This window comes from Cupressus sempervirens, chromosome 8 (assembly GCF_028749045.1).
Source record: "Cupressus sempervirens isolate cs-2001-9-10 chromosome 8, ASM2874904v1, whole genome shotgun sequence".
NCBI classification, from domain to species: Eukaryota; Viridiplantae; Streptophyta; class Pinopsida; order Cupressales; family Cupressaceae; genus Cupressus; species Cupressus sempervirens.
In genome coordinates, this window is record NC_143125.1 from 833,802,835 (window position 1) to 833,816,335 (window position 13,501).

A 13,501-nucleotide genomic window follows, 5' to 3' on the forward strand; every position below is an offset into this window, starting at 1 on the left:
TGTAATATTTGTAGGTTACCTAAAACAGGTAGACATATCTTATTTGATTGCCTTTTTGCTAAAGAAATTTGGAATTTATTTGATATTTACTATCCTATTAGTGTGAGCATCATTGAAATTGTTATTGGTCATATTAATGGGATTAGTAAGGATGTTAATTTCTTTTGGAATATGTTGTCCTCTAATATTCTTTGGCAGATTTGGAAATGCAAGAATGAAGAAAAGTACCAAGGTAAGCCAAGGGTTCTTACTAAGTTTTTTCGAAAACTCACACATTTTAAAATCTTCTTGCAGGTGCAAAACACCATGGTAACTGAAAAGGACAAATTAAGTAGATTTCTTAAAAATGGGCAGGCTTCTTTCTTTGTTCACGATCTTAATTATGGCTATCAGTGGCGAAGGACTATGGATAATCTATGGATGTTTAAGCACGTGTTGGAAGCTGATCCAAGTTATTAAGAGGAACTGTAATTCCAGGAAGGAGGATATCTTTATGCTGTCCCAGATTTAGGAACAAAAGACTATTGTTTGAATGGAAGGCCCACTCGGTTGGACTGCTTGGGTTGATTTGTACTGTGATATCTTGTACTAGCCTTGGGCTGTTCGGTTTTTGTTGTTCTTTGATGTTCTCTAACTGGTCTTTTGCTACTATGACTCCGGTTTGAGGCTTTGCCTCTTTTGTAGTGCTCGGAGTACTGGATAACCTTTTTTTTGATCTCTCTATATCTAATAGAAAAAAATAAGTATACCACAACGCAAGTGTAATTTGGGATGACGGTGCTACAATCTCTTTTTAAAATAAAAAATTGATGAGTTGACTGGATTTTGGGGACAACCAACACTAGATCCACCGACTAGGTAGTGCCAGCTAATTTCGACTCAAAAAGAAAAACATTGGGGGAATTTTTGTGGACAGAGAGGAATGGCGCTTCCACACCTCCCTAGTCTTGAAAGAAGATTCAGAGATCGACGTAAGCAAATCTGCTCTATCTACCTTTCAAAAAGAGAAAACCATCGATACTCACCCTAATCAACCTAATCTCATTTGCTTATATTCATCCTCTTACACAACAGTCTGCATTAACAGCCTGGATCACTTACTCCGCCGCATTAGGCATTATGGCACGCCATGCCAAATTCTCATTAAATATGCGAAAAAGCAAAACCCCACATGCAATCACAGAGCCAAGCTCACTTCACACGCTACCAAATACCATGTATCTCATAATGAAACCTCTTACATATGCCTATAAATACCATCTCAAGCCCATTTGATCATCAGACCTTGTAGTTTAACCAGTAGGTCAGAGATGGGCAAGATGGGGTTCAGCTGCAATCTCTTGCTTATTTTGGTCCTGGCATCCACTTTCACAGCAATAACATCGGATGCAACATACCACACAAGTCCCCCAAAGCCATATCAGTACAAATCTCCTCCCCCACCAGTCCACACTCCATCTCCTCTCCCAAAGCCACCAGTTAAACCCCCAACTAAGCCACCGGTTGTTAAGCCACCACCTAAACCCCCAGTTGTCATTAAGCCACCACCAAAGCCACCTGTAGTTAAGCCAAAGCCTCTACCAAAACCTCTTACTCCTCCACTTTATCCATACAAATCCCCACCACCACCACTTCCAAAGGTTTCTCCTCCCAAGAAGCCTTCACCAGTTTACACACCACCAAAGCCATCACATCCTCCTCCTTCACCACCCAAAACATCTCCTCCAAAGCCACCACTATCATCCCCACCAAAGTACAAATCTCCACCCCCTCCAAAGGTAGTTGTCAAGCCCCCCTCACCACCAAAGACTCCTGTCATCACTCCTTCACCACCTAAGCCAGTTTATCCACCTCCTCATGCCAAGTCACCAGTATACCCACCTCCCCATCACTACCACTACAAGTCTCCTCCTCCCCCATATTAAGCAGCTCTGGTGCTGCCATGGAACGTTGGTAGCTCTTGTTCTGAGGTAAGCTTCGGGTTTATGTTCATTTTATTAGCAATAATATAGCTCTGTAATATTCTTTATTGTTTCTAGCTTCTCTTCAACATTGGTATAGATTCGTACCTCCGCACCTCAATGTCTCTTGCCTCTTTTATCTTTAAGTGATCTTTTTGTAGTTTCAGTCCTTGTTTCTAACCACTATTTTACTGCAATCTATGTATAAGTGGGCAATGCTTGCATTTTATTAGCTCTATATAAACAGTAAGTATAGGTATAATTTTTGTCCTTTATCAAGATCCCTGCTGCTTGTAAGTGGCAAAGTCCTTCACTTCATAATTAGTTACAATAAGTTCTTATTTACTCTGTACTTAAATTCAATTTTGCAATGTATTTTAATAGGTGTTTCAGATCATATTCAAACTAATTTGATTTGTTATACATTTGCTCTTGCAGGTCAGCTTATATCTTTTGCTGATCCTCTCACGAAATGGGAACATTGAGTCTGCTAGCTATAGGCAATGTTGAACGACTTGAAGGCATAGATCGAAGTGTCCGAGCCTCTTCTAAATAAGCAATGTTGTATTCTATACAAGAGTCATTTGCAATAATCAAATCAAGTTTCCTATGATACACCTGGCTTTCATTTATATGTGCGAATGTGTTACTTTCCTTAGTTTCGTGAGCTTACAAAACATTTAGCGAGACACTGAAGGTTACTATGTCAACTAAATATTGGTTATTTAAGAAAACAAGCCAAACTGAGATCTGAGATGAAGTATATCGCATGACATCATAGTCAACATGAATCGGAAGACAGTGAAATATTAGGTAGATATTTTTATTTCATGGGGACATAACAAATATGATGTGTCGTGCAAGATATATTCTCATTTGACCCGCGAACACGAAGCAAACTACCATTTTGCAGAATATACCGACTCTTAAAAATCTAATGGCCTTATCTTGAAAATTAAAAGAGTTGGTTGAAAGTGAAAGTATATTGAACCATCCACAACCAGCACGATGCGTTGTGAATACGACAATGCATTTACATGTACCGATTTACACTTTTATACAGGTCTAATTGCAGGTTATCATTTATATAATGATTGTCGGGAAAAAGTCTAAATTTTTATTTTAAATTGATATTGTTTTTATAAGATTATGTTACAGTTTTTCATTATATATAACTGTTTATATCATAAATAAATAATCAAAGACTTTCTGTTATGATAAACAAATTTATAGACAATCTATGACTAATGAATATTGTAAAGCTTTTTCTATTTTTAATAATTAAAAAGTTATAATAATAAAATAAATATGAGTTGAAGGAAGAATTGTCGTAAATGCGTTCTGCTAGGGTTTCACATGTAGTACTTTTTTTGTGTAAATTATCTCTAGTTTTGCACCTATCATACTGCATTTATTTCAAGAGCATTAGGGGTTTTATTATAGCTCCGACCAACTTTAGCTCATTTGTTAATAGGTGTTGGAGTTGTTGCGACGAATGCTCATGGTGCATCCACATAACAAACACTCTCACAAGTTTATTCTGGAAGTGTTTCATGAGGTAAGGCCTCCCTTGATATTGTTCTCAACATTTTAGATTTTGATAATGCCTATGATTGGTTAGAGAAGCATGCATATTTTGTTAGTGGAATGCCTCCTAAAAGCATGCTTAAAGAATGGGTTTCCAAGTCTTGGACTCCCCATGGGATCTAGCTGAAGGGTCTTCAAGCCTTGCCAAGGGCTTTTCCTTGTTTTAGTTTGCTAACCCTTCCGAGACTGAGGTGGTTTCTAACCACAGGCCTTGGATGATTAGTACATCAATGTTGGTTTTCCAACGATGGTCCCACTACTTCTTTATCTCAAATGAGAAGAAGTTGAAGGTCCTTGTTTGGGTTCATTTTTTGGGTCTCCCTATGCCTTGCTAGTCTTTTGTCGAGGTCATTGCTCAAATTCTAGTTAAAGTTGTTTGCATGGAACTTGAAATTTTTTCCAATGCTTGTCCCCAAAGAAGGGTTTGCATTGACGTCAAAATTTCTCATGACCTTAAAGAAATTGTTGATATTTAGGTTAGGGCTCGCACCTTCACCTAGAAGGTGTTCTATTTGAACTTGTCAAACACCTACTATTGGTGTATGTGCCTCACAAGCTGGTTCCTAGAAATGAATCACAAGCCAAACCTGTTGAGAATGGAAAGAAAGATGAGTGGACAACTATTGTTCACAAGGGTAAAAATTCCCTATTTCCAAAGCAAACAACATCTTCCTCCATTCATCCTTCACTAGAGATTGTTCCAACTACTATCGATGTTGCATCAGTTATGCCAATAGTGCCAATGCTCATTTCAAGCCCTACTTTTTAGGGGACCAGGGCATGTATAGGTGTCTCTTGACCCACTTGGCTATACACTCCATAAGTGGCCTTGATGATAGTTTCCCAGCCTTTGCAGAGGTCTCGTAGTCCAAATGGTCATGGAGACAACCTAGATGGTGGCTCTCCAAATTGAAGAATCATCTCTGGTCAAGATTCTTCTATCATTTTCACCACCAATTCCTTCTTGCACAATAGTTTCTCCCCTCTTGGGGTTGAGGATGACATTCAAGAGTTGTAGTAATTAATTTTCTCTCATGGAATGTGTGAGGTCTCATAGACCTTCTGTTGGCGCTCAAAATTGTAGCCTGAATTTTGAGCACTATTAAGAAAATTGAGCCCTATAAATCTTTTTAAATGAGATTGTACCTAGTTGTACCTTTGAGACCTAAGAGGTGTTCAATATTTCTAACACCTTGCATTTAGCCCATCCACATGTTCCATGAAGTTAAATTGACATTCCGAGCTAGTTTGTGAAGTTCTAATTTGAGCACTTGTCATTTATGCATTTTCACCTAAGTATCAAACAATGACATGATGCCTTGTTTGCATCTAAATATCTCACACCCAAAAATGTTTCATGACTCACCACTTTGGGAGTATCTAGTGTCTATACCAGAGAACATATGTTTCAGATTTCGAGTCATTTGAATCTGTTTGACTAAGTTTTGAACCCCTCAAAGTTGGCAATTTTTTCTGGGTAATACCAACAAGGTTCCAGTTTTTCATTGTTAGACCATTCATGGTTCTAGTTTATTGGAGAATTGTTTTCTCATTGTTGTGATACTAAGGTTTTGGATCCAGTTCTTGATGCATTCCCAATACTGAGAAACCATTTTTCTTCAACATATTCTCTCTTGTATGAACAACATTAGGAAGGTTAATACAGATAGTTCAGATTTGTTAGGTATTTCCATGTTTTCATTTTCATGCATATGACTGTATAATTTCAAGGAAATAATACAAAGAGCAGAAGAATTTCATTAGTTTCATTCTGATTCTCATCTCCAGTCTCAGTGAATTTTCAATGTTTTATGATCTTTGAGAAAAGAGCCTAGATCATAGTTGCAGTCCCTTAAGGTTGTATGTTGTCTTATTGTTTCTTGTAACTCAAGGGGTTATGTAAATGCTTCAGTGAATCAACAGGGTTGCAAGTTTATTGAGAAGGATATCATGTAAGAATAAGGTTTGGACTAAGCACCAATGTTTATTTACAAGCTAAATAGATAGACCACATATCTGAATATATACATAAGTATCAGATATCCATATGTATGCATTTGATTCATGGATTTTTCCAATGGTTAAGGCACTGATCGGTTATAGGATCATTAAAGTCTTACTGCTACATATCTGAGGGTTTGTTGAATTCAACATTATTAATCAAATGTTCTTTCCCTTTCATGTTGAAGGACCTAAATGTTTAACCCTCACTCAGTTTATGAGATTCATAGCTTTGCATTTAGCTACTGTAGATCTGTGCATTTGATGAGTCATTAGGAGAAAGAAGGATAAAATCTTCTTAATAGATTCAGGGATATGTTTTTGCACTAGTACAGTATCATTTGAATCTGAGGTCTTCTTGCCTAGGTTTAGTAGAGCCCAAAGTAGAAGAAGGGTCAAGCCTTATAGTTGGCCCAAGATTGCATTCAAGTGCATCCATCATAGGAATTTTCTAGCCTTAGATGCATTGGTCTAGTTTCTTGGTCATTTTCAAAACTGTTAAATTAGGAGCCAACACCTTCCTTGCAAATATTATGTGCGAGGAAGATTCTCTACCACCTGCCACTTGGGTTGTATGTGGGGGCTTCAATATGGTTGATCTAGCCTCTAACAAAGATGATATTTTACCTTTTTGATAGACAACTAGAGAAAGAGAAGCCTAGTACTACATGTGTAAAAAATTAGGCTTTTTTATATCCCAATGCTCATCGCCGCCATTTACGTGGGATTTAGCATACTTTGTCTAATTTTAGAGTTTTTATGATAAGACTTTTAAAAGGCTTGATGATGTGATGATGAATGCAAAATCTTTTTTCTCTTTTTCTAAAGATAGTGAATTATGTGTCATTCCTCTACAAGATGTGACCTTGTCAGACCACTATCCCATTATTTTTACTATTATCTGACAAATATCTCAAAGACGTCATTCTAAAATGTAATTTTTCCTTAACATGTCACTATTGAGTCGTGATTCCACCATGGCTCACATTTTGCATGTTTGGAATTTAGAACCTTAGCCTCACACCCACATTGGTTAGATTCAGTTATTGAATGATGTCATCTCCTCTATTGCTATATTTCTTCACATCTACAATAGATGACTTTCTCTATACCATAGGTATTCCTTGGACATAACCACCAAAGACCTTTGTATGACCTCTAAGGCCTTGGCCATGAATCTATTTGATTAAGATCTACAACTTCAACTCACCAATATCTACCATTAGAAGTAGGTTGCTGACAAGTATGCTACCAAAGGTTCATAGATCAAGGCCCATCTTCCCTGGCTTGAGATTGGAGACCAAGCCTCCAAAGGAATTAATTCAAGATCTCAAAGCTCGTCACATCGCAGTAGGAATAGAAAAAATCAAGGAAGGTTAGCACGTCTTCTTTGACCTTCCTTACATTTATCAAGCCCTTTTCCATCATTATGAGAAAATTTTCACCATGCAAGGTAACTCTATGGAAAGGGGCCAAGATTTGAAGGAATGTATTATTATTACACCTAATTAGCTTGTCATTGAGAAATGCACTTTCTCTGAGAAAATTCTCACCCTTAATGACCTCAAGGAAGTTGTCTTCTCTATCAAAGATGACAAGGCTCCTAGGTGTGATGGCTTTCCTTGTGAATTTTACAAATCTTTATGGGATTCCATTAGGCCAAATTTACACAAAGTCTACCTTGAAGCATTTTATTCTAAATCACTAGGGAACCTTATTAACAAAGGAAGCATCAAATTCACACCTAAAGTTGATGATCCTGAAGATATCTTCAATTAGAGACCTATCACTGTATTGAATGTCTCCTACAAAATCATAGCTAAAGCCCTAGCTCTCAAAATCTGCCATTGTTTTCCTTTGATTTTTTCCCCTAAGAAAATTGGTTTCATCAAATCTAGATATATCCCTAACAACATTATTGTTTTCTAGGAGGGTATGAAATTGGCATGTCGATCTAACCGGTAAGCTCTCTTGCTCAAGATTGACTTTGACAAGGCTTGTGGCTCTATAAAATGGCCTTTCATTCTTGCTATGCTTCAAGCCTTAGGATTTGGTCCAATTTCTCTTTAATTAGTGGAAATTCTCTTCAGGGATTCTTTTTCTTGCATCACCATTTATGGTAGGCAATCTGAGGCCTTTGGGTTTTTCATGGCCATCTTTCAAAGATGTCCTCTAGCTCTAACTTTGTATATTCTTGTTGCTGAAGGGTTTGGGTATCTACTTGTCAATGTCATTTCCTTTGGCTATGTTGGAGGCATTACCCTACCGAAGACTTCTACTTAGATTTTCAATGGTCATATTACTAATGATTCCTTCCTCACTCTAATTGAGGATGATGAAAATATCTTGAGTGATTTTTAATTTTTGGATTCCTTTTGTTTTGCTTTTGTGTCTTCAATTCAATGGCACAAAACTCTATGTTACACAAAATATTTTCTCCTTTCTCCACCTTGGCTTTTGCAATATTAGTAGAAATGAATTCAGTATGGAAGATATATTCCACTTTTTGGGTATCCCTTTTTACTTTCAATCTTTGGTTATTGACCTTTGGAGCATTACACTTGTTGAGTTTTCTAAAATGTTGGGTTATTGGCTCACCAAACCCTTTTCTTTGGTTGGTAAATTACAAATTTATTCTAAGGTTTTGACTACTATTGATGTTTACTATTTCTCCTATTGGACTCCTTTCAAGGCCTCTTATTTAAATCTCGAGAAGCTTCTTAGAGATTTTCTCTAGGCCTTAGGTTCTAAGCATCATGAATTTCACATAGTCACTTAGGAGCATTACTATTTACCCAAGGATTCTAGAGGCCTTGAACTCATTTCCATGCAAAAAAGGGTATAGCTTTATGTGCTAAATGGGTTTTCAGAGCCCTTAATGGAGATGAAGCCTGGAAAATTATTCTGAATCATTACATTTCCTCTAGTTTCCTAGTCAACAATCTTATGTGGAAAAGGATTGGATTTCAAACCCTTCTTATCACTTTAGAACATGTGCAAATCTAGGACTCATTTGTTGTCAAGAACATCTGGAGAGCATGGGAGGCTATCAAGTCTTTCCTTCATTGAAATGGGCTTTCCATGAATGAACACAATATTTGGTGGTCACCCTTATTTTTCTTTCAAGTTGTGCCTCTCGCCAAGATTTAGGGTTTGTGTGCACTACATTTTTCAAACATGGCATCAAGATACCCAAAGATATCTTTACCATAGTTACAATGAATCTTAGATCATGGGAGGATATGTGGGTCAAGTTTCCTTTGACTCATCTAGATCATCAGACTTTTGATTTACTAGTCTCTGCTTTACCTTCCCATATGGTTCATAAGCTAGGTATGTAGCCTGTCAAGCCTTGGTGGCAAGACTGGAAGTGGTATCCATCTACTCCTCTTGTCAATTACAAGCCCAAGATGGGATACTTTTGGCTAGTGCCACACCTGACTATGGATGAAATTCTCATCCAGTGCTAACACCTCCAATCTTCATAACAGAAGTAGAGATACATGGTTAATACTATTTGGAATGCCATCACTAAGCCAAAGATCTCATACTTTTCTTTGTGTGTCCTCTTCTAGGGATGCCTCTGGGTCCTTGTCTCAAGCATTTGGGCATTCCTAACCCTCGTTGTCCTTTTTGTGGGGAACCAAAGTCTTTCCTATACATCTTTTGGTTGTATATTGGCACTAGATACATGACTATTTTAGGCCAAGGCCCTTTTCTTCACATATGGTTCTACTAGGGGATTCCCCTAGAATCCCTTTCAAGTATACCCATATTTGGCATGCTTTCAAGATGGATATTCTTTTCACTCTTTGGAAGGATAGGAATGCGGTTTTATTCACTCACAATTTTCTTAATATAGATGTATATGTAATAATGTGATGATGCAAATTCAAGTACAAGCCAACAAGGTGGCTCTTGAGGTGAACCACCTACATGAGATCCTCAATCATTGGGGCAATACAACTTGTACCATCACCTAGGTGTCGGTGAAGTCCACTTTGAAGAATTAGATTCAACCCCATGGTCACTGTTGGGGCCATAGCTCACTGATTCATCACTCACAGACATCACATTCCCAAGCCCCCATCTCTCTCCCAATGAAACTTGGGATTTTCATTGTCACTTCTCTACCTCCCTATGGCAAGGTTCTAGTTGGTCCTTTTTTTCTCCTCTTACTACTCCTACTACCTTGGTTGCCCTACTACTAGTTTTGACCCTAAATGGTTATTCCCCCAATTAGATCTAGCAATTTTGCCTCCCATGGCAGAGGGAAAGGAAGAAAAAGAGAAAGATGTTGTTGTTGATGATGGGTGGCTCCTCTTGAGCCACCCTCCAACCCCATTGATGTATGGGGTTTTCATGATCATCAAGATTTACCTCCCTTAGCTAGCACTGCTTTGGCCACTTAAGGGTAATTTATATTTATTTTTTAAAATAGTTGTTTGATCTCTGGGTCTTTTGTGTGAACTTTTGCAGGGTGATCTTGTATACCTCAACCCTTTTGTGAATATGTAACTTTAATATATAATTAATAGAGAAGGGACTATTAGTAAAATTAAGTTATAATATTAATAACTAATAGTGTAAAAACATAAATATTTATTTGTCAAATGCTATATATATTCATAGCTTCTAAATTAAAAACATACTCATGTATAATGTTTGGTTTAGAGGATTAGAAATATTTGTCACATATGCTTGATTATTATTTTTTTAATAACACATTTAGATATTATTTTTTATCTTTATAATTGTAGACACCTAAATTTGATTACACTATTTTAGTAATCCTATTTAGTTATCTAAAAAGGCATTATTAATTAAATTTCTATTTAATTAATCCTTTGTCTTCCCCTAGTTGATTAATTTAATTAATCATCTATAGTCCTAATTGATAAATCAAATAATCTATTATTTATCAATTAAATCCTTTTCTCCTATCTAATTCCAAAAATCCCCATTTATTAAATAAATCTATTTGATAAATGAAATCCTCAAATTCAAAAACCCCTAACCTATTTCTAAACCTCCATTTAGCCTAATCCACCTCATCCACCCATACTAACCAAGCTTAGCCACTAACTCACCCACCTTGATTAATGCCATCCACTTGCACATCTCTAACATCCCTAATCTAATCCTAAACCCAAACCTAATCCACCCACTAATGTTGTCACATTCCTTAAACAAGTTTAAGACTTTCCTAATCCAAACCAAAGTCTCCCCTCAAAAAAACCAACCACTAAGTCATGAGTGCTCTTACAAAACATAAAAGACTCTTACAAGCCCACTCATGACTCTTACACCCATCTTCCACACTCTTCCCTCTTCCACACTCATTCCTCTTACATCCCTCTTACATACTCAACCCCACTCATCATGCCTTTAACCAACCCTTTACCCTACCCCCTCACACTCATCCTCCTTGTGACAAGTGTCACCTTCCCATTGGTGCTAAACAAGCACAATCCATGTGCTCTCCTTTGAGTGCATCCTAGCCCTCCTTAAGCCTTCATCCATCCTTGCATCTAAGCCCTCCATCCCTCTACCCCTTAGCCTATAAATTGAATCCCATCCCAAGCCATTTCATCAACAATCTTTGAGCTAAAGTTACCATGCTATTTTGAGAACCAAAGCCATCAACCATACCCTTATAATTCCAAATTGAGAGCTCACAAAGCTACCAATTTTCCATTACCCATCACCTTTGAAGCAGCTTTTGAGCATCTTGAGCATACATCCATAGCAAAAGGACACATCTACAGAATCAAGAAAGCATGGAGTGTTTTCTCTTGTGAGGTTTGCACTTATTGTTTGCTTTCTTTGTCTAAGCATATATGTGAATTTAGTTTTTGATTTGTGAATGTTTACTTTATTTGTTAATGTTCTTTGCATACTAAATCTTGTTCTACAATAATTACTCTTATAAAATTAGCATTGAAACAATAAGAAAGAAAACTTATTTATAGTTGTCTTGTTAAAAATAATTATATGAAAATAATAATAAATATTGTTTAACGTTTTCAATGTTTATCATCATATTTATTGGAAATATAAAGGATGATGAAAATATTGAAATGAAACATTAAAACATAAATTATAAGTGCAATAAAAAATTTGAGTGTCATGTCAGTATTATTATTATGATTAATTGAGATATACATAATGATACAAGATTATGGTACATGTTCTAAACTTATGTAAAGTTAGTTCTATTAAATAACTTGTAAGAAGTAAAGAAAGGAGATTATAGATAGTTTTTCTTAGAACGTATTGCATAAAATGTTTGATTATAATAGGGATAAATCATAAAATATTTGTGCCCTTTAGAAACTATCAACTTAGTAAAAAGTTTATGACATATTGTTTTAGGTTATTTTAGTAAAGAAGTTGAATATTAAATTTATTCAATCCTCAATTATTTTAATCATTCTCTATTATGAAGAAAGCACTATTTTAAGTTTTTACTCTAACATCTTGTTCCACTGATCTTCGTTATATTCTCTGAGTTGAAGATGAGAGACAAAGAAAATACTAAATAAAGTAGGTGCTTGAATGAGATGAAATAAGTGATACATTTACAAGATATTTTAAAATTTCAAACTTAATATGTATTTTTTTAAATATTTAGGGAGTTAATTGGATTAGGAGGTTGTGTATTATCTTGTTATATAATTTATTACTTGAACATTTCAATGGCGTGGTCTTGTAGAGTTGCACATATCTTATTTTTTACTATTCCATGTATTCCTATAATTGGAATTATATTTATTTCTATTTTAATATTTCATATTTGTAAGAATTTGCCTAAAGCAATAATTCAACACCAAGATCAAGAAGCTTAGTAGATAGCACAAGAGAGACAAATGATGATCAAATGAGAATGAATATTAGATGATTGGATGAATACATCATAGAAGTTCCTTGTATATAAAGATAACTTATATGTCTAGGAGTCATGCAAAGAGATAAGCAACAACTAAGCACATGCCCACCAAGAATGGATTATCCTCCATTGTGCATGAATATACATGCAACAATAAGAGGATAAGAATGCAAAGGTGTATCTCATAAAGAGATTTAGTAGACAACATGTGCTTAATTGGAGTGCAAACAGCTATGTTGTCTACATGATAACTCATGTGAATATGAAAACTCCAAGGTGTGTACATGAAAACTAATATGAATATGCATTATCCTAAGTAAACTCAAGTAAAGTGTAAATAGTAAATACTTATTTACACCAACACCCCCCTTAACTGCAACTTAGGAAAATGTACTTAAGCTCACAAAAGTTAGAAAATAATGCAAAATGGGTCCCAATTACTAGACCATGTTAGGTACCCATGTACAATATGCAAGTGCAAATGATATGCAATTCAATCTCTCATAAAAGCTAAGAAAGAGGGAAAACCACATGGGAATAAACCCCGTCCAAAAAGAGAGATAAGTACAATAAGAGAAATTGAGAGAAGAAGACCTCATGTGAGGAAAAGATCCCTCCCATAGGAAAGAAGAGAGAAGTCAAGTGACCCCCCTACTAAAATATCAAGCACTTCCAAGAGATCTCTCAAATGGATATACTTGACCTCATTGAAAGGTTTGGTGAAGATGTCTACAACCTGCCCTATTGTAGGACAATACCTCAACTGAATGACCTGCTCCTATATTAGCTCTCTGATGTAGTGCATATCAACCTCAATGTGTTTGGTCTGTTGTTGCACTAAATGTATTGAGATCTCAATAGAACTTTGATTATCACAATGAATGATTGTAGACTATAGAAGGTTGAACCCAAACTCCTTCAAGATATGTCATAGCCATATAACCTATGTAGGTGTAGTAACAACCCCTTAATACTCAACCTCAATTGAAGAAAGAGCAATAGTATTTTTCTTCTTACTCTACTAACAAATGGGGCTGAAACCAAGATGAAATATGCAACCTAA

At 36.1% G+C, this 13,501-nt stretch overlaps 1 protein-coding gene across 1 annotated transcript; it reads left to right on the forward strand.

Annotated features, from left to right (window-relative positions):
- The first annotated feature begins 1,270 nt into the window (after positions 1-1,270).
- Positions 1,271-2,576, forward strand: LOC149544992 (uncharacterized). Its single transcript, XM_089795507.1, has 2 exons — positions 1,271-1,970; positions 2,400-2,576. Exon 1 carries the CDS (start codon positions 1,311-1,313, stop codon positions 1,923-1,925), a length of 615 nt encoding a protein of 204 aa, XP_089651633.1. The 5' UTR covers positions 1,271-1,310; the 3' UTR covers positions 1,926-1,970; positions 2,400-2,576.
- Positions 2,577-13,501: the final 10,925 nt, after the last annotated feature.

Excerpts from the sequence above, each read along its gene's own strand:
- LOC149544992 (XM_089795507.1), top strand. The coding sequence starts at position 1,311 with ATGGGCAAGATGGGGTTCAGCTGCAATCTCTTGCTTATTTTGGTCCTG.